This window comes from Mesitornis unicolor, unplaced genomic scaffold, assembly GCF_000695765.1.
Source record: "Mesitornis unicolor isolate BGI_N332 unplaced genomic scaffold, ASM69576v1 scaffold4220, whole genome shotgun sequence".
In the NCBI taxonomy this organism is placed as follows: Eukaryota; Metazoa; Chordata; class Aves; order Mesitornithiformes; family Mesitornithidae; genus Mesitornis; species Mesitornis unicolor.
The window spans coordinates 9428-31825 of NW_010160125.1; the positions used below are offsets into that span (position 1 = coordinate 9428).

Genomic DNA, 22398 nt, shown 5'->3' on the forward strand with positions numbered 1-22398 from the left:
CTTTCCCTAAGAAAAGGACTGGAAACCAATTTTAATCAAAAGGATACGGTCACTCGTCATCTCTTGCCATTTATTCTCTCTTTTATTCAATCTTGGAGCTTCAAGATCAATGAGAGCTACAGCTTCTTCATCTGTGATGCCATCTTCCAAATAAAACTCGACGAGATGCAGCACTTCTAAAGGGGTGAGAAAAGCAGAGAGCATTTGACCTGCGAGAACTCAGAAAATGCCTCCTGGAAGATACTGCATCCCTTAAGAAAGGAAAACCCTCTGGCTTGTATGATGGTGTTCTGCCCACATTTTTTTCTATAAAATAAAATTAAAATAAACCAAAAACCCCTCAACTTCTCGAAGGATTCCATCTGTGCTAATGAAATACTTTGTACATTCAGTGTCTCCTAATAAAGCAGTGCTTTACGGCTCCTGCTATCTCGCCATGAAATCCAACAATCCCTGTGACATGAGGCAGCTGCTTCATCAAATCTAACATCAAAAGGAAAGATTTGTTTGTCCAAATAACATTGCAGAGAGAGCAAGTAAGTACTAACCTGCTCTGTTCAGTGCACATTTATCTACTGGAAAAGCACAACCAAGTGTTATATTCCAACGCACCGTAGGAGGAAGCGGAGAAGACGAAAGGTTGCCTGCAGTTGATGCAGACGTTCCCCAGGTTATTCAGCAAAGGGTTGTTGGTGGAGCACCTGTAGCACAAGGGCACGAGCTCCTGCAGACACACACAGAGCACGGTAATCGGAAACACATCAGCACATCCCCAACTCTTCGTTTTCAATTAAATACGGGCTCCTTAGGCTAAGTTTACATCAGCGCTAATGTGGAGCAATACTACTGTGAAATCAGATCGTTTAACATCTGAAAATGCTTGCCCTTTTTAATAAAACAGAAAGTTTTCACATTAGAAATAGCTGTCTTCACCATTCTAACAATTAAATTTTCACCCTGCCTTTGCAGTAACAGAAGCAGAATTCCACATCAAATACACAGCGACAAAAGAAGTCGAGGAGAACGTTACTGAAGCAAGTTTTTTGCTCTAAGGTTTGGTCAAATTTAAGTTCTCCAGTTGATCCATCTCTCTTCAAGAGCACAGTTATTTTAGGCAGTTCTTAAGATTGTGTTTCTATTATTTCAGGTGACCAGGTGCATGCTCACTCGCACAATACAATTTATTTTTAGTGAGTACTCCATGAGAGACAGCTTCACAGAGCACCACAGAAAGTCAGACTTCAGTTGAAGAAGAAAAGGTGTTAAAATAAGACTTAAGGAAGGAAGGGCATTGAAGGGATGGGGGGAGGAGGGAAGCAGTGCCAGGAGTGGGACAAATGCAAGTGACCTCCAGCTGGAGAGACAGACAAAGACTGTGGAGTAATTGCATGAGGATCGGAGAGAAAAATGCTTGAAAGAATGGACAGGCAGTGAGAAGGCAGAGGCAAGAGAGGAAAGGGAGGATGGGAGCTGCCCATAAAGCAAGGACTGATTTTCATTTGTTCTCAGGAGCAAAAGGAAGTCTGACCTGAAGAATAACAATAAAAGGACTGTTTCCAGCAGAAATATAATTCTATCACAGAGCTATGCATAATACATGTCAGATTTGCTTGAGCATACAGCAACTCAGATTCTTGGATTAGGTCACATATTAATAACTACCATAAAACACGTTACAGCTTACTTCACTGTCATGGAACGGTTTGGACCGGATTGTCAGGCTGCCCAGCTCAATCGATTTCTGGAACCTAGCTGGGATCTGCAGGCCCTGTAACTTCTCGTAGGCATGACGAGCCAGCTTGTATGCACCAAGAGCTTTGCTCTGCTTTGCCAGGGCAAATAATGTATTGCTGTAACTTAATTAAGGAATAAAAATACATATGGCACTTAGGAAAAACTGCAATACTCTTTCTAATCAGAGGAGTTGTGCAATGAAGCATACCCAACACCGGTACTTTAAACAGGCTCCAACAAGAGAAATCTATTTACACAACTCCATTTAAAAACAAGCATGAAAGGACTATCCAAATGTCTGTGGACAATTATTAGCAAGGTAAGGAATTGACCCTATATAAACATTGCTTTGGTTACTTGTTCTGACTCCATTTACAAAATTTCAGTAATTTTAGGGAGAACGGGTTTTTTCCCAGCCAAAAAAAAAAAAAAGAATCTTACAACACCAGCAACCCACTGACACCAACTAAATACCCATGATCTTCCTGGACATAAAGCATATCCCCTGCCTCACTGACCAAGTGCTGCCTCGCCCTTTCATCAGTGTGTAACAGCAACGGCTGGCTGGAAAACTACTGACCACAAGGCACGTTGTGAGAGACTTCATGAAAGATTATCCATTTGTAAGTGAGGAAGTGATGAAAAGGAAAGCTAACATCCCATCCAAGGCCACAAGTGAAGTGAAAACAAGAAAACCAGGCCTCCCTGTGCACCCAGTGACCCTTCCTGTTACCTCGCACAGGCAGGCGCATTTCCACGGGGGTCACACAGACCGGTTATGGAGAACCCTCCAAAGATGCGACCTGCACAGATCTGTTGGTGCCTGACAGACCCCGCGCAGCTGTGCCAGCCTCATGGAAAGCAAAAGCTCCTGCTTTCCCCCTCCTGTCTCAGTGCAGTCTCCTTGCAACAGCACTGCAGGATTCAGAGCCAACGTCCCGTGGCACGGACAGGTATCCCAAAACTGACAAAGGTGAGGCACCAGACTGGGCGGGCGGTGTTAAGAATGACATGTTAGTTCATTTACACAGCTCCAAAACTGTTAAAAGAAAAGGCAGCACAGTTAAACACACAATGGTTTGAAGGTGCGGATTATTTCCGTAGGGACAAATGTCAGTTTCCATTAACTATAACCAACAGCTGAAACTGAAGATACCCTACAGGAGATCTCTGCACTGTGGATCAACATCATGTATTCCTTTCATGTATCTCACAACTCCCTGATTTTGCACTGTATTGGAAGGATACACTTTTGAGATCCCCAGAGGAGTCTCCTTTGTTAAGCTGTGAAGCAGAAACCTGGAAATATTGAAGAGGGTTTCAGGCAAGTGGAAACTGAAAGGCTCCTCCTGCAGTATTAAAAATACAGACACATATTTCTAAGCTGAAAAATCATCAACTCGTATCACTAACATCACAACACTAGGCATCTCAAGTACTGCGTTTCTTTCGTACAGCTGCAAAGAGAAGAGGTGCTGACAGAATATAGCAAGTGGATTTTACATGTCTTTATCACCAAAGCTCACGCCTGCTACATGCAGAAAAAGAGAGAAGGAGATCCATGTGGCTAAACCAGAATCTTTAACAGGCTAGTTGAAAGTGCAGGCAGAATGGCCAACAGTAGCGTAGTGTCCTCCACTGTAAGGTCTGAAGTAGTCTGACCAGCAAAGACCTCCAGAGCAGGGTCTTCTTTCGGGCAAGGGCACAGATCAAGGGTGCTCAAATGTTTTATAAAAGGTATTTTCACCAACAATGGCAGCAACGTTACTATAATTGCCGGGAGTAGCAGGAGCCCCTCACTCATGACTGATTGTCGTTTTGGAGTAGTTTACACACATCACTACTTGTACTCATATGGCACCGCAGGAATCCCTAAGCCAGGGTGCCCTTTTCTGCTCAATCTTTTTTTTCCTGTGATTAAAGCAAAGCCCGGCCGTGGCCTGTGTAGGAGCAGAGGCTCAGGTCACTGAGGAACCAGACCAATACAGCCAGCAAAACCAGGCTGGGGGCGGGAAGTCAGCCACCATCATCTCCTACCCACACTGCGGCAAGCACCGATCTGCTACAACCGCACTGCAGTTTGCAGGAGCTAAGACAACAGTTGTTCTTGTACAGTAGAGCAGAAGGCAAAGAAATAAATAAAGTTACTACACAGTTATCACTAATCTACACTCAATATTTAATTGCCTGAAAAGTCATTAATTATTCCTAGTTATTTCTGGACTCCCTAAAGAAAAATGCTCAGGAAGCATAAACACACGATTTCTAAAGTGAATATCTTACAGTGTATCTTTGAATAAAGTGATAGACATGGTAAACTTCTGCCAAATGCTGGAAGTGATGAAACTTGTGTAACATTTCAGTCTTCTGTTGTTCGTTCTCTGTGGGAGGCAAAGGCATTAGTGTAAGTCTCTGAGATGAGTCTGTGAAACTCAGCTGGAAGAAAACAGCACATTACAACTTCAGCACCAGCACTTCCAAGAGAGGTATGGCCCAGTTCAAGTGTGTCCCATCGCTCTGCGCAAGCCACACATTACACAGACTTGCCATTTTTCTGAGTAAAATTTCTGGTCTAGAACAAGCATGGTAAAACACAAAACAGTTGAGGCAACGGTTTTAACACAGTCAGAGGCTGTAGGTCAGTTAAAAGTAGAAAACAGTAGGTGTGCCTCACTGGAAACCTCATCTGTAACTTCAGAGTTCACAAGTGAAATGAGCTCTGAAACATTTGTTTCATCAATATTAAATACACTACTAAGCCAAGTGAAAAAGTTTGCATCTCTATAAAATACCTGAGGGGTAACAGATCAGCACCATCATGCATCAGCTGAACTAAAAAAAGAAGGCACTTACAGCAGCAGGCAAAAGGCAGCATTACCAATCTTCTGTACTCATTATTGTTACTGAATTACACCTATGAACTACTGGCTGCACCCCTCTGCCAGGGAAATACATTCAGAGGACAAGGCGATAGCTAACGAACAATCAGTTCTATCTCTGTTGAAAGAGATAATCTGTAAAATACCTCTCCAACCTGTGTGCAAATACCAGATGCATCTTACACTTGAAGACCATCTTTTATTTAGGAGTACGTTAACCCTCCAGTCACCTCTCGGGCTGAAGTGTGTTGTGGGAAGGTGCATGAGGATACACGGTCCCAGGAGACACGATTCTAATTCCAGTCAGATTTCAAAAGCAGGCCTATGCATGCTGATGCTGCTGGTTTGCTTATTTGTTTTAAATAAGCACATGGGAAAACCAGAGGGACTACAAAAATAGCACAAGCCAGAGTTATGCACAGCACTTAAAAAAACCCAAACCAAACAAAAACAAAGCCACACAGCGAAGTAGTTGCAGCAATGCTATCACAATTCAGCTATTGTTTGTCTACATGCACAAGAAGGTAACAAATACAAACTTCCTTTCAGTTACTTACCTTGGGCTATATCTAAACACTGCATGGAAAGCATCCAATAATAATAGGCTGCATCGTTAAATCGGCTTTCAACCACAGCATTGTGTGTTAGCTGCTCCAGCACTCGTACAGCTTCACTCTGCCTGCCAGCCTTGTGAAACGCTACAAAGATGGCCAAAACAAAGAGGATTTTACAGTGTGATTACATCAATTAACTGAAATTAATGTTTTTAAATTAAGAGCAGTCTATTCAGCCAATATCAAATAGTCTATGCGGGGCAGGATAAAAAGGATTATATGCTGGTATTTTTCGTCTTGAAAGCAGCAATACTAATGGAACATGAGAAGCATCTGTGGGTATTTTGTGGCTTTTGCACTGTCTCAGCAGCTCTTGAGCTGATAGATTTTGTACAACGCTGGATGCTTCCTTTTTAAAATATAGAAAAGAGCAAAAAAGCTACGATGATTAGATCTCTATACAAACAATGGCAGTCTCCAAACACTGCAAGTCACAACTTCCTTCAAAACTACAATAAACTAATGTTTGAAGTTAGTGCTCTGGTTTGTAATGCTGACTGTTTTGAAAGAGTACAGTATTTACTGTATCCTTCTATTTATTACCAGCATTTCTTTATTTGATGCTCAGAAGCCAGTATGAAGTAAGATCCTGAATTCTCACTTGATAAACATGCATTTGGCAAACACAGTCTTCATACAGGATAATGGGGATAGGGGGCAAAAGAACCAACCCCAAAAAAACCAGCCTTGCAGCACAAGTGCCTCCCAACTTCAGCTAGCTCAGACATAACCAAATTCTTGCACAGCTACACGATGATCTCCAGCTCCTCCAATTCTGGGGCATTTCTATTGCTGAGCCACAGCACACAGTGCTTTGTGGAAGAAACGGGGAACAATACACCTGAATATAACAATATATTCAGATTTCTACCTGCAAACCCCCAAACTGCCCTAAAAGCAGGTGCTCAAAGGCCTGGAGCAGACACACAAAGCAGTTCTGTGTGGAGACAGATCACATCTGGCACGTTCACTACCTTGGCCCACACGAGCAAATGCAGTTACGTGCTTGGATCTGAGCCGGCGCTGGAAGCAGCAGATGTGACATTCACATGGAGCTGCACCTGAGGAAAGGAACTGCAGCAAAAACCTGCTGGCTCCACATGGAGCTTGCTTCAACACCTCTGTGTCCCTGGAACGGTTGATGAGTTAAAGCCTGTCCACATGATGGAGGGTTGACAGTTCTCCTTAAAGGTAATTTATAAGCCCGAAGAAATACATGGAAATTCTTACAGAAACAGGGACGTTTTACCTGTATAAAGCCACTCCGGTTTGTAAGGTAGCCACCATAATTTGAATTCTATTGTGATAAAAATATTAATACAGACAGTTCAGCTTATATGCCAAACACTGTTGCCATGTGCCACACTCAGATATCCAACAAGGTGGAAAATCTGGACCTGTATTTAATGCCATCATTTTTGATAGATCCCCCACGTTTTCTTATCAAATAAGGAGACCTCTAGCTAATTTAAGACCAGTATGAAAACACGGGTTCTATTTGGTTTTGAATCCCACTGATAAGAACCTCTCCAGGGCAGAGACTGCACGTTCTGTACCGGAAAAGTATGGAGTAAATTCCGAGTGCCTGGCGATCCGTCAGTGCCATCCTTACCTTTCTGGGCTTCCTCAAATCTATCATTCTCTGCTAGCCACTGAGCATAGGGGACATAGACATCATCTCTGAATTCAGGATGCTTTTCACTCAAAGCAAATGCCTGAGGTAAGGAAAAAATTCATTTTCAGAATACTGCATGGTTTAAACAGTTGAAGGGTTTAGAATATTCCATGGGATCAATCCTTTAGCTCTAAGTAAATTCACAATAAAAATACATACACAGAATAGAGAGTGTAATCCATACTTTCTCCAGCATGAAACTAATGCATTTTAAAATAAAAGGCAATCAACAACAAAAGAAAAGAAGCTAAGCATAGTAATGGCCTGGTTATTAAATCAGGGAAACTTGAAAGTGGTTATCTAGGAAATACAGTCGATCTCACAGCAAGAGACAAAAATATTTTTATTTTTACTGAATATATCTTCTGAAGAAACTGAAGTAACACTATAAATGCAGCACCAATTCACTTTCTAAACTCACTAACTAGTCAATAAAGGACTAAGTCTACAATTTTCTGAAGGATCCATGTAATTGAGGGACAGGGTTTGTCAACTGCAGCAGCACTTTGAAAACATTTCCTTAAGAAACTGCACCCATCAAAACCTTAATGTCAAGAAAGAGGAAGAAAATGAATGGTGACCCCCAAATGTGAAGTGGGTGGTACTGGCAGACCCATGTTTTCATGGAAAAACCCAACAAGTCAGAAATTCCCCTGATCAGAAGCAGAAATCCAGTTATAGAGTGGGGTCCACACTAACACAGCAGGCTCATCAGATCCACATTATGTCTATGGTATTCTCTTTATAATTCAAATCATAAATAATACAGTTCAAAACAGAACTTCCCATGATATAATTACTATTTACTCTTCCTGATGGGCTAGAAGCAGCCCATGGACTACCATAGGAAGTGGGCAACTGTAATGCACGGTCAAAAAAGTTGCTCAGAAGTAAGACCAGGAAATATCCAAAAACTCAACTAAAACAAACAAACCAAACCCCCCAAACCAACCAAACTCAAACCAACCAAACCAAACCCACCACCAAACAAACTCCGAGCATGCAAAATTAACTGAGTGAAATGGCACTGTTCAGAAGCCGCCCTCCCTGCCTCTCCTCCCACTGCAGCAGGAGGGAGCCCGATGTTTGCCTCCCTTTTCAGCACCCGCATCAGTGAGGAGCAGGGTTTAAAAGCAGACACCAAGGGCACGCTTACTTCTTCCCAGTGATGCGTCTCCACGTGAAGATGGACCAGCGCTTTCAGGTCACCAACCTTCAGGTAGGTTTCTGCTGCATAGCCAGGGCTATCAAGCTTCTTAAAATAGAAGGCACATTTTGACAAAGGCTCACGCTCAGCTTTATCCAGTTTTCGAGCAATTTCAATTAACCTAGACCCAGTAAAAAGAAACCAGATGTTTCAAGTTCTGCCTTGTTGCTTTGCCTTTTGTTTAATTATTGCAATAACTTAACCTTTAATCAGTTATTATTTAATGAATATCATCATAGCAGTACTATGCAACACTGTTTCAAGAGTTTTCAGTAAACACTGGAAAGCCTTGTTTTCCCTTTTACAAACTCAAAACCTGTTCCTTCAGTCTCTACTGAGAGGTGCAGTTCCATATCCCAGACTCTGCACAGTCATGAAGACAGCGGGCAGGAGCAGGTCCGACATGACTCAGTGACACGGGACACACTGCCTCAACGCTGCCCAAAACAAGGGACGCCTGAACAACCACCACCCCGCACAAGGGAAGGCCAGTGGCGTGCCCAGGATCTTACAGCAACTCAGCAGATCTGTGTCACCTACTGCAGAGCAAGGAGAATCTGATCGGCGACAGGAGCAGCCCCAGAATTTCTAGGGGCTTTGTGCTCCAGTCGTCGTCTCCACCCACCCCGTGATTATCCTTAGCAGCCTAAAACAGCAGCAGTGGGCTGTCACAGACAAGCACCGCTGCAATGATTGCTCCAAAAAGCTTAAGGCATGCATATTTCAGAAGAGTCTCATACTACAGATGAACCCATTCATACTCTTCACTGTTGTAATGCATTTGGTTTTGTAACACATTTATGTCCCTACCCTCTAAGCATATGTAACTTTTAAAACACTTTAAATGGTAGATGTGCTGTAATACCCCATTTGAGACAAAAAAGGCAAAAAATTATGCAGAATTCGTAATAACTCATTCAAGTTTTTGTTACATATTATCTCTGCAATGGAACTAAAACCTACACATCAACCCAGCCATGGTCCCCGCTGATTTCTATGGCCTTCAGGTGCTCGCCTGCAGAGAGGTACATCTCCACTGCTGCTTTGGGTTCGTTGATGTTCTTGGCCCAATCGGCTTGTTTTTTTATCAGCATCTTTGTGTCTTTGGGGTCTCCAGATCCCAGAAAATCCTGAAATAGTGCAATACATAAATCTGCAATATCTTCTGGTCATAAACACTGCTACAATCCAAATTCTAAGCCACATAGAGGTATTTTTAATGAGTATCGTTATGCCTCCTAAGAAAAGAGATACTGCATACAGAGAGCAACATGAACTGGTAGAGCCTTCAGCAAGTAACCACCAAGGCCCTATGGTCAGTAGGGAACAACAGCAGCTCTCCCATTTAGACAGCTTTCAATTATAAAAAGAAAAAGTGGGAGATTCTGGGAGGACCAGGAGAAGGATAATACAGACACCAAGCCTGGATGCTGTGATGATGACCGGTGTGGAAATACTTCTAACACTTTGTTCAGCTGCTTCTGCCAATACAAAAGCCCTGGTGCTAGAAGATCGATTAAGGGCCATTTTGTCTGTTAGCAGGACAGGCTACTGCCCACTAAAACAGCTTCCAGCAAATGAAAAATTAAAACAGAGGAGAAATGGAAAGACAAGAAGAAAGCAGGAAATTACCTTATCCTCTGTGTTTCTGGTAAATTCTGATTCAGGGTTAAAAAAAGAAGGCAAATCAAAACAACAAACAAGCAAAAAGCCATCACCAGAAGCACCCACACCACAGAGCTGTTCCACTGCCACAACCGAGCAGCTTCCCCGACAGCCAGGTACAGACCTGCACCTACCTCTATGGCAGCTCTGCTGCAGGGTTCTGCCCTAGTGCTCTCTGCTGCAGGGTTCTGCTCTAGTGCTCTCTGCTGCAGGGTTCTGCTCTAGTGCTCTCTGCTGCAGGGTTCTGCTCTAGTGCTCTCTGCTGCAGGGTTCTGCTCTAGTGCTCTCTGCTGCAGGGTTCTGCTCTAGTGCTCTCTGCTGCAGGGTTCTGCTCTAGTGCTCTCTGCTGCAGCACAGCCCTAACTCAAGTGGGTAACTATAAAGATGTCATGATAATCTTTCTGTATGAAGAACTGAAGCGAAAGAACGAAGCTGAACACTATCTTTTACACAACTTGTGTTTCAGCTTAGGTCACCAAAATAAGTCCAAAATCAAAAGCTCAGCTTCTCACAGTACGAAGCTTTTTGTGAGCTCTCAGTAATTTGTGACCTGGCGCTGCACTAACAAGCCTGTGCCCACGCACTGAAGGGCCTCTGACCTCTGACGCCAGCCTGGGCTCTCTGGACAGAGCTAATCAAAGCCAAACACAGACACCAGAAATCAGATTCTCTAAGGGTCCCTGTGTGCAATTCTGTCAGCTTTAATAAAAACACAGCAACAAAAAATCCATCCCAATACAAAACCATCCCACATCCCCATATAACTTTGCTTGGAAAAACAACAGGCAAACAAGGGGGTTTTACGTATTCTTCCATGTGTCGTGCACTCCCTGCACAAGAAGCTTCCTTCATGTGCCACCAAGTACCTTTAATTTCCTCTGCATGGAGTTACTTTCAGGGACAAGAGACATAAGACCTTTTGCTCTCTACTAGTTAAATATAGAGATGACTACAGCCAAGAATTAACAGATTCATATGAAAATTTATGGGAACATTTTCATCTATGAATTACATTTATGTTCAAGAGGAGCCAAAACACTGAAGCTAACAAAGAGTCATCAGCCAAAAATAGTGGAAGTCAGACTTACATCAGCAAAGCTCCAAGTATTTATACTAAGCTCTGAGAGGAAAAAGATCTGTCTGTAGCAGTTTGCGGAATCTGTGCTAAAACAGTTTATGTGCACGTCATGGTACAGTCTTGGTCCTGCACTGGGCAGAACAAGGCTCTGACGAGTGATGAATGAGACTGAGCAGCGCATGCATTCTCAGGGATTTTGATAAGAAAACACCACGGAAGACTTAAAAGCCACGTAATGCTTTCTTATCAACATATAAAAACATCACTTTTAAAAGCCATATTCAATTTATTCCTACATGGAAACATAGTTTAAAAAAAAACAAGCCAAGACACATTGAATTTTCAGAAGAAAATTCTCTAGTAAACAAAAGTATAGTAGATTAGCATACTATACACTTTATAAAGTACATTAATATGGAACTAACATACCTATTTAAGTTCAAACTCTGAAAGAAAAAGATTTTTATTATAATACAAAAGTGATTTAAATGCACGGTGCACTGGTCTCTACTTTGCACTTGTACTACCTTATTATCTTTGGAAGACAAAAAAATAGAAAGGTGCTCTTGAGTGAGACGATGGGGCAGAAATAGTCATAAAAATGAGATTTTTAGTTTTTTAAAGTGCAAAAATTACTAAGGATAATACTATAAAATCATAATGAAAGAGTCACCTCTGGTAGTGTTCAACAAGAAGATCCACTGAAAAGCTGTGAATTCCACGGACACGTTTGAGACCATACAAAGCACAATCTGCTGCCTCAGTAGCAGCCTCTGAAGGAAGGCGGCCGTTACAGCCAGACATAGCCACTTCCCCTTGTAAGCCAAACGAACTTGAACCAATTAACTGAGAAAATCAAATTGGAATTCAAAGCCTGCATTTCATCCAATCCTTTTGCAGGATCATACTTTGAAAAGTTACAGGTACATCAGTATTTCTGCATTTACACATCCAGTTGCAAACAGTTACCTTTGCGTAGTCAAACATGCGTAAATCAGAGTACATATCAAGGGCGAGGTTTTCGTGTCCACTCTTTTTGTACAACTTTGCTGCCTCGTGGAATTTTCCCTGGTAGGCATAAACATCTGCAAGGAACAGTTCACTGTTGTTCTCTCCATGCTTCTTTCGCTCCTGTAAAAAAAACAGAGACGTAGAAAATATTCTAGATGATGAGGACCTAGGTGAGAAATAGCTATTGAAGAATTAGATTTTCAGGCTTAGATTTTAACCGTTAATAAAAATGTCTAACAGGATACAATAATCGTGCCTCTCGTGCCTACATTTCTGGTGAATTTATAATTAAAGGATTAAATCCTCTCTTAATTAAAATTAGGAAGAGCAAAATTAAATGTCACTATACAAACCAAAGTGATGAAAAATCACTTCTCTTGATTTCACACAGGAAAATGAACACATGCTATCATTATGCTATGCTATTTTAGAAAAGGCATCTGATGGGTTCCCTATTTTCTGTCATAGAAATTCATCAGCATATAATTTGGCTAAATTAACAATATGTGCGAGTGGGATGACAAACACAATAACTGCTAGCAATAAGCAGATCCACAAAGCACGTTAACCTGCCTATGCATGAACCCGGCGTCACCACCACTGCCCCTCATTTTGGGTTGGCAATGGTGGTTTCCAGAGCAGCTGCCCATGCCTCAGTGCTGCCTGGGACTGCTGGGTGCTGGTGTGGGGAGGCACGGCGTGCGCGGTGCCGTGGACACACCTCGGTGGGAAGCAGGCCCCAGCGCTGTGCTGATTTCAGGGACTGGGGCCACGTACCTGCACACACAGGTGCACACGTGTGCCTGTGTCTGTGTTCTAACATGTCTGTTTTATCCCACATCTTGGAAACACATTACTACCATGCTTTGGATGAAATTATTACTGCTATTAGCCCACCTTTATGGAAATACGCAGATGTGAACTGAATTTAAAGAAAACTGCAAAAGGGGGAAAAGCATTCCACGAGCACATAAATTCAGTTCCCTACTGCCAAAGGCGACTCAGCCACTGCTCCTCCTGCTCACACTTACTGACCAGGCTGGTACCGGACTGGCATTGACAGTTCGCTATAGAAACCTGGTTTATAAGCAATCAGAGGAACTGTTACACCATTTTTAAAGATTTCAGAGAATCTCGCTAGAGATAGAGATCTGGCAGTTATGTTTGCTGCTGTCATCAATTAGGAAAAAAAAAAGTATAATTACTGAGAAAACCCATCATATTAATGGAACACATGTGCTTCGTTACACCCTTACAGGCCTGCAGAGGAATCCAATACACCACAAGCAAGAGTCAGCAATGATGCAGAACTCTCACTTGTGAAGAAGCATTTTCAAGAAGTCTGAAATTAACTTTATGCCTATTTACAAAGGGAATCTTTCTCATGAAACAGAACACAAGAAGACAATTCCAGAATATTCTCAGCAGACAGATATGGAGAAGCATATGTGGAAAAAAAAGCTTAAAGTGCTCCATCTACCTACCCACCTGTGAAAGGAGAGAGAGAAGAGGAGGAAAAAAAAAGAGAGAGGAGTTTCCTAATAGAGAACACTGTCCCATGTCAGACACCAAGAAAAGTTCACTGCAACCACCTGGCATTCGACAGAACCAGGACAGCTCTGTGGAAACAGAAGTCTTCTTTCAGAGAAGGTGTAAATCTAATTGGCGTGAAAAAGAGGAGTTCCCTTTATGCCATCTCAGCACAGATCTTTAAACTGAGCATTATCACGCAGTCTTTGTAGAAGGACAAGAGTGATACAATGTCTTTTAATGTGCTCATGACAGACAGTTATTTTCTAGTGAAATTCTATCAAGAAGTGTGAAAAGAGTAAGAACTGGTGATTAGAGCACAGGATGGAAGTCAAGAATCCCAAATTCTATTTCCAGCTGTCACAGACTTGTCATGAAACCTTGAATTTGTCATTTTATTTCTCTGGGCCTGTTTCTGGCTCTGCAAAGAGGAGATAATAGTAATTACCTACCTCCAGGGGGTAAGGAAAGGCTTAATTATCTCATGTTTATGAAGTATTCTGTACTAAGCCCTGTTAGCACAGTAGTCTTCTACCAATTATTAATTGAATATTGAACGTTTTTCTAGCTTTCCTGAAGACAGCTTCAGAGGTCCTCATTGTCCCGCATCCCATTCTTTTCCCCATGAAGTTTCAGTCACGGGACTTAAATCTGAGTCACCTCTGCTCGTTTTTCACTCTAAACATATCTCCAACAGTCAGAAGCACTATGCGAACAGAAGCCTCTCTGAAACAGAAAGCACTGATTTTGGCATAGTACTAAGTGTAAGAAAAGACAGTCTTTACCACTCTCTTACCTCTATGCTGCTGATCAATTCTAAATATCTGAGGTCTCGTACCCTGGTAAATGCCTATTGAAAAGAAAAAAAAGAATAAAAGGAATTAACTTGAAAAGACAGAAACAACAACAGCATATTGTTATGCCTAAATCAAGCTGTCTTCATGCAAAGAGGACAGACAGGAATATGCTGGGGTTTGTGTTTGTGCAGTCCCCAACCTGATGGGCTCCGACTGCAAGTGGGGCCCCTGAGGTGCTGCAGTCAATAAGACAGGGGTACGATCCAGCAGCTCATCCCCGAAAATGAACAGCAAGGGCAGGGTCAGTAGGAGTACGTATGTCAGCCCTCCAGGAAATAAAAATACACCATTCAAAATATCACATACGTTTATTCTGGCTATTTTACAGCTTCATTTTGATGTGTATTATGGTCACACTGCATACGCTTATAGTTTTGATGCCATTCTGAAAAGGCAGCACGGAAGTAGCTCAGGAAGAGGAAGGGAAGTAAGAAGATAAGATAAAAGTACCGCAAGACAGCGTAATATCTTTTGCAAATGGAGATAAATGCACAACCCAAATTCTCAAGTGGCAAAATCACGTGCAAGTTACAGCAGCTTAGCACTTATTCTTGACGTGCACCAAAAACCAGAAATTTAACTCTTTAGGCCGCACGTTCAAGACTTCTACCCTAACTAATGCTTAAGAGGGCATATAATATTCTGCTTACACCAGATTGGACTAGGAACTATGAGAGCCTTTAATGTCAAGAAGCTGCTTTTGTTCAAATTAATCCGCTCTAATTCTAAGAGGGCACTACTTTAAAATTCCAAGGAGGCACTGAAAACTTCTTTTTAAGAATATCTATTTGCATAAAGCCGTCTATGAAATGGGAATTATTCCGATGCCTTACTTAATAAAAAAAGAAAAATAAAGCATTTAATTTCCTTTTAAACAAAATGCATTATTAAAAGATGCCTATCATTACAGGCCATCCCCTCCATATTTTTAGAATGTTTTGTCTTTCATACAATATTCATGACATTGAAATCAGTTCGCCCTCTCTTATTTGAGGAGAGGTGGTGAAAGAAAACAGGGAAGTATTTTATGCTGGAGAAAACTCTGTTCTTCAATACATGCCCATCTACAGACCACTCCCAGAACCAAGGCACTCCAGAGAGAAAACGGCTAAAATGGTGAGATCGCATCCCCACTGTCTTCAAAGACCATTAGAACACGAAACCTCCATATTTGAATTGAGTTGCTTTTTATATTAAATACTTGGGGAAAGAAAAGATTAAGTTTGTAGGGATGGGGAAGGGGAAAAACGCAGCCGAGGCGTTCTCTGCTGCCACCCGCTGGTCACCGGTACCGCTGAGCAATTTCTCCGCTCCACATCCCTCAAATTCATTAACGCATCCTCCAGAGGATGAAAGAAACCATTTTCTTTGCATTTAACGCTTTGATTTAGAACATGGCATTTATCTAGAGTGATAAATCCCATTTCAGTTTAAAACCTCAGGATCCTGAGTGTGTAACAAACCAACATTTAATTTGGTATGCGGAATAACGTATACAAAGACAAGCAAGATAAGTAACCCAGGAACGTCACTGTGTGTTCCACCCATGAAGCATACATTATAGGCACACTCACTATATATATACATATCAAAATATAGAACAAGCCTTCTGCTAAGTTAAGTAGGTAACTGCTTTACCTTTTTAGCAGTTTCAAACTCCAGCCCTTCCAAGGCTTCCATGGCCAGCTCTTTCCAGTCAGTATCCGTTACTCCTAAACACGCAATTTGATAGGCTTCTTTAAACATTTTTCGCTCCAGATATTGATACATGGGTGCAGACTGAGGATTTCCATTGAAAAACACATATCAGAGAGCATAATACCAAGATACGTTAGTGAAAATCTCTACATACATTGGGAAAAAGAATCTATTCCACTCACAACCACTACAAGCTCCACAGAGAATAAATGTATGTTTTTTGCACAACAGACAGAACAGCATTCCGGGGTGAACATTATTGTATCTTTAGACAAGCTGGGTTAATCATATTCCAAACTCATCCATCTTGAGATCTTCAGTTCCTTGTTTATTAGGAAGTAGTTAAGAACGTGAATTCTTCTGAGCATTGCACACACTAAATATTACATACAGCGGGCCACTGAGTTTTGGGGTTCTTTTAATACCCTGCGAGCAGAGCCAAGGAGGAGGCAGGCTGTTCTCAAAGACTAAAAGCAGGAAAAGTGGTTTTTAATACCCTGTGAGCAGAGCCAAGGAGGAGGCAGTCTGTTCTCAAAGACTAAAAGCAGGAAAAGTGGCACAAGAGCCCAGCGTGAAGCATCCCTGGAAATGTTCCAACACAACAGGAAGAGGCATCATGAGGAAGTGACCCTTCTTGCCAACCCTGATGACAAAGCCGTTTTACCAAGACTGTGGCTATTAAGCCCAAAAGACGCCGACCTCAAGGACCTGCCCAAAGAGGCAATTAAAGAGAATCTGTCAGCTGTAGCTGACACAGATAGACTGAGGCTCAAGGTCTGCAGGGACAGCTCCAACCCCTTGAATGAACTGAGCACTGCAGCAAGGTTACATTTCACCCTGGGTCTGCAACCAAAGACACTATGCAGACTGATTTCTGTGTTATTTTTACCAGCTTATCTGAAAATCGCATACTTTTGGGAACTCCCTCCCACCAGAAGTGTAGCTTTGGGAATACTGCCTCTGTGATGCTTCACATAATTTTGTGCCACACTGGTGCCTACAGCCTGTCATGGCCAGACAGAGCGTGCACTTGGCCAGGTTGATCTCACAGCTGTGAGCCACGCTGGGCAACCCAGAGCCTGACTGAGGATCTGTGTAATCCCCAGGGGAGCGCACAGGGTTCTGACATCGGGCTCCGTTAGCTAATGGAGGCACATGGCACTTCTGCTTTCTTCACCGACTCTCTGTTTCAAATCCTGCCCACATTTGGGTGCGTATGTCAGAATCACGTTGTGGGGTTTTTTTCTTTTCCTTTTTTTGTGTTGTTTCTTGGACTGTTTTAGACTGTTCCATTGCTTCCCATAAGGCAGAAAATAGCACTTTGTGGAAGGCAGTCTCTAAATTTAGAATGTAAAGACTGCATATGTACTGTACATTCAGACAAAAACATACAGCTTAAATATTGCCTAAACACATCTTGATGAAGCAACAATAAGACAGTATTTGATGTACTCCTAAGTAAAATGAAATCACAACTTGAGAAAAGGTACACAAAGACTGCAATAAAAATACAGGGAGAGGTAACACCCCCACCATATCTTCATCTTTCCTTTCAGACTATGTGCACTTGCAATTAGAAAGGGAGAATTAGAAACAACAGTCAACAGGAAAAAGGAAGTTACATTAATTAATGCCAAATAAACAATAAAACAGATCACACAATGTAACTTAAACACGATGAAGCAAGTGTGAACTGCCATCATTCTGGTAATGTAATACGGGTAAATCTCATAAAAGCTTCTTCACATCTTTAAGATTGATGTTTATGAAATGTAAAGCAACACTTAATGAGATTAAAGGATTACCTGCGGAACTTCAACAGCTGACATAGAGAAAACATGAAGACAGAAGATCTTGGAGCCGTTGTAACCCACAACAAAGCCTTGGAGTTTCTGCTGATGGACAGGGAAGTTACTGGCTTTGATATTGAGGTAACCCCCTCCAGAGAAACACAGCATATCCTCACACTGCGTATTCCACGCCACGCTGTTAGCGTTGGGTTCCTAAGGAGCAAAACAACCGACAGTTACAACAGATGCAATCACATCTTCCTTCCTAAGAAATACGCGTTCTTCAACTAGAACGTGTGACCTATTATGATTTGGATGTGCAAACACACACGCTTTTATTTATGTTTGTAATATTCTAGAACCTAGCATACTCCTCAACAGATTTACAGGGACATATTTTACATTTTAATAAGGAGCTGTAATTGTCTTTGTTTTGTATTTACTAATGAACTGTACTATCAAGCTGCAAACACAATATAAACTTCCACAATAACACACTGTTAGTTAGCCAGCACATTTTATTGATAATTTTTCTGCCCGTAACAAAAAGAAAGTTACAGACCCTATCTTTGTATCACTTCATACTTTCTGTCCAGTGTTCTCTGAAAATGTTTAATCAACATTAATGAGTGAACCCTTACAGTGACTGCTACATTGCAACTGAAGAGAGAATTATCATTATTCATTTTATAGTCCGGGAATACATGACGAACAAAGAAGTTTAGACTTTAATTCTGTTCATACTAATGATAAAGCCAAAATGCTCATTAACTGTAATGCTTCAAAGGGAACCAGGACAGAGCTCTAAATTAAACTGAAAAGGTCACATGTTTGAGCACTCTTTATTCAGCTGTTGCTCACATACATCTCCTGTCTTCTAATTCCTCATCTACCATCTCTAAAAGGGTAGTTTTGATAGAGGAATAGATCACAGTTAAATCCTACAAAACGGGATTAATGGCTTAAATGACAGTTATACGAATTTCTGCACAGCAACACTTCTCGTATGTTCCGTGCTCCAAAGCACTTCCTCCCTCTCCCTGTCTTTGTTTTCTGAAGACTCTGAATTTTACCTGAAACAACAACTCTTTGGTATGAAGATCATATACCAGGCAGGTATCGTTCTCATCAACCACTGCCAGCTTGTTTCGGGATGCGCTCATATCCAGGCAGCGCACAGCTGTGGACTGCTTCAACAGGACGATTGCGAAGGCGTTGTCCACAAATATCTTCAGAATCTAGACATATTTATGGAAAACCAAAGTCAGTCCACCCATTTTTGTTCCTAAAACTAGAAGTAGCATAGCAGGTACAAACTACTGCTGTTTACACCATGCAACTGCATTACTTTTTTTCCAGAGATGTGGATTAAGATTAAGGAAATGCTTTCAGTTTGAGGTATCTTGGAAAGACTTGTTTCTACAACATACTTGAGGTTCTAAGCCTATACAAATAACACATACGCCATACATCCTGGATTTTTTTAATGCTCCACTAGTTAAACAATTACATTAATATCATACCACAGGGAGCTATGGCATAGATACAGAAGACACAAGGGATCTCAACTTCCTCTCTGTTCCTGTTCTCTGTATCAATACCTCTTGACTTCAGTTTGGAATTTCCAGCTGCTAACCACCTTGTGAAATAAACAGCAGTTGCACCTTGAGAAGACCCACACCTTCACAAGTGGTCAGCAGGAGCAGTGTACGCATACGCACACCAGCCCCCACTAAGGACAAACGCTCTCTCAGTTCACCAAGAACTCCACTTTTGTCAGCCGTTCCTAACAGCTTCTGGATTTTAAACAAAGTTAAGCATGTTTGTATGAATTTTACAGCCAGAGAATGTGAAAGACAGAAGTAATTAGGTTTTAATCACAAGATGAGACTCTGTTAAATAAAATTCTAGGTTGTAAAAGAGCATGGTGCTCCTAAGGTCTTCCCCTAAGAGCATAAACCAGATTTTATTTGCAGTGAAAAGACACACACAAGACACAATGTGTTACCTGACCATTCTTTAGACCAACTAAGAGGCCTTCTCTTCCTGGAGGTCCTCCAATTACTTTGATATAACGAATAAGAGATTCCATCAGCCATTCTCGTTCTTTAATGCCTTTAAATGAGAGGCACTGCAATCTCTTCTCCTAAAGACACAATAACATACAAAATATCACATGGAGGTAAAGATAAAATCACTGTCTTTGATGTGCTATGTTCACACCTATACTAGCATGTGTACCTACATTCACATCTAAAAATCATGCAAACAGTCAATTTAACAAGGTGAATTCTTTAAGATTTTCTAATGCTAAGAACAAAAAAATAAAAACAAAAAACTCCCACTTTTTTCTAGTAGCTCGCCCCCACCCAAAAGTTCCCCTGGATTATGTGTTAATTTATCCAATTCGCCACAGACACTGTTTGTTCACAACCCTGGGGAGAGCTGCCGTGGATGGTGCAGCACAGCCTGTCCTTACTCTGCACCACCGGCTCACAGTCTGAACGCACCCCAAGACTACTCCAGATTTTAAGGCACATACCTGGCATAAAATAATGTGATCTGAGCATACAACCAGCAAGTTGCATTCAAATTTTTTTACTATCTTTTCCTTCACCCGATAATACATATCTGAAGAATCATCCGAGTATAACTCGTAAATCAAGATTTTCTCTGGCATCTGGATTGCTAATCTGTTTTTGTAGATTGCAATTTTCTTTACAAGCTCTCTGCCTTTTATTCTAACTAGAGAGAAAAAACAGGAAAACAACACAGTACAGGCTGACACAAAAGTAATGGATACAGAAATCAGAAAACTTACTAATACATTAAAACTGAATCTTTCTAAAGCACCTCTAAAATTACAAGCAGATTCCTGCTCAGATACGTTTGTTTTTCTGCATCTGTGTAATCTACTATCCCCATCAAAATTTATCGCCCTCCACTATTTGTCAACAGCACATTCTGGAGCAATAGTTTGATTTCTGTGCCATAAAAAGTCAGTGGATACGAAGAACCAAAATCAGCACAAATCCTTAAAGATGCAAGAAAGGGAAACAAAAAAGCACTACGTATGACATACAGTATTTTTATCTCATTCACAGAGATTAAAACCTTATCTTAAAAGCCTCTGCCCCTCCCAATGTCCTTTCAAATCCCTGCATCTTTCAATAAGCTTGTCAGTGCTGATCCTCCAGAATCCAAGTTCGCACTCTCATCCTGTAAACACTATTCCTCAGTTTTACCGTCAAAGCAACAACAACCTGCCTGGTACCTGCAGCATACATGCCAAGTGTTCTGATGGGTATTAACTTAAAAAAAACCCTCAAAAAACCCAAACTAAAAAACCACAGCAAACAAAACAGCAAGAGAGAAGTTTTGGCCTGACTGCAAGTGTGAAATTACCTCTTTGTTCAGTGATGAGGTGCTGGACAATAACATCAGTCATGCTGTCTCTGTAGGCATAGCGATCTTTATAAAGGCCATGAACAGTGCTGAAAATCAACTGGTAAAAGGATATTGTTCCATCTTGGCATCCTACTGCCTGAACACAAGAAAATAATTTCAGTTAATTCGTACATACAGGTGAGAACTGACAAAATGTGTAGTGTCTATATGAACACTGTGTTCCTCTTCCTGCATAATGTACAGATTGATACCAATTGTACTTAAACAGTCATAAAACTGCCATGCAAAACCGGGATTGATCTCATCATAGACCATGTAGACCATGGTGTTTGGTGGGTGGGGTTTGGTTTGGTTTTATTTCGTTGCTGGTTTAGGAAGAAGGGTTTTTTTTATCTTAAATTCTTCACATTTGTACAAGGACACGGAGCACTGCATTTATGGCAAACAGTTGCCTTGCAGGCATTTTCCACAAGGGGTAATGCTAGAAACACAAACAGATCTGAACATTTTCTTCCCGTCACTGAATGAGATCTGGTCAACCTAGAAGTTATTAGCTGCCATTTTTCCTTCTTTTCCCTCTTCTTTGATTAAAAAATCAAAAATACAGCAAATGTCTTACCATCTGAAAACAGATGTTATGCTCATTCACAACCTTCTTGCAGCCCAAGTTTTACTACTGCAGGCTATTTTTACTTCAGTGGCAGTTCTAGGACCTCACCAGGCACTGCTTAGGTTCTGCTCCCTCAGTAACAATGTCTAGATTAAGCAACTGAGTTTGAAATTCAGGGCCTTGACAAATTGTCTGTGAAAATGTCGGAACTACATTCCTACTCACCACATAGTTGGAGTCTGGTTTAACTTTGCACGTCCACACCCAACTGCTTTGCTCTCCTATGGTACCAAGACGCACGCCATCCTTTGTGAAGAGGGAAACTTGTTTATCTGAACCTCCCAGTAAAATATAGTCTCCTTTAGTAAAATAGCTAACACAGCAAGGATCAAATTTGAGCATTCTGTCCTTCCCAACCTACAAAGGAAAAACAAATCAAAAACATTAACAAATTGGTCATTTCATGTTTTCCCAAGGCAACAAGTGCCATAACCGATACCATTCTTCTCATATCTCTGGCCATGCACAACTTTTCTGTACTCCAGACCCACTGGCTGTATTACAGTTCCCAAAGGCAGTTCTAAAATACATCAAAGAACCTCTCCAGTCCCAAACCAGCCCACTCAGAATGCAAATCACAAC

The 22398-nt window shown here is 41.4% G+C and overlaps 1 protein-coding gene across 3 annotated transcripts in view; it reads right to left on the minus strand.

Annotated features, from left to right (window-relative positions):
* IFT122 (intraflagellar transport 122) overlaps positions 1-22398 on the minus strand; it is a 30608-nt gene that overhangs the window by 2483 nt on the left and 5727 nt on the right. For all 3 annotated transcript variants that reach the window (XM_010188902.1, XM_010188895.1, XM_010188909.1), the window contains 18 exons: positions 21978-22173; positions 21144-21278; positions 20281-20483; positions 19747-19884; positions 18812-18976; positions 17754-17951; positions 15889-16029; positions 14190-14243; positions 11822-11983; positions 9073-9239; positions 8059-8230; positions 6840-6942; positions 5171-5311; positions 4018-4115; positions 2983-3083; positions 1685-1850; positions 613-724; positions 48-176 (listed from right to left, as the gene is read on the minus strand). In XM_010188902.1, coding sequence (XP_010187204.1) covers positions 48-176; positions 613-724; positions 1685-1850; positions 2983-3083; positions 4018-4115; positions 5171-5311; positions 6840-6942; positions 8059-8230; positions 9073-9239; positions 11822-11983; positions 14190-14243; positions 15889-16029; positions 17754-17951; positions 18812-18976; positions 19747-19884; positions 20281-20483; positions 21144-21278; positions 21978-22173 — 2581 coding nt within the window. The remainder of the gene's footprint in view (positions 1-47; positions 177-612; positions 725-1684; positions 1851-2982; positions 3084-4017; positions 4116-5170; positions 5312-6839; positions 6943-8058; positions 8231-9072; positions 9240-11821; positions 11984-14189; positions 14244-15888; positions 16030-17753; positions 17952-18811; positions 18977-19746; positions 19885-20280; positions 20484-21143; positions 21279-21977; positions 22174-22398) is intronic.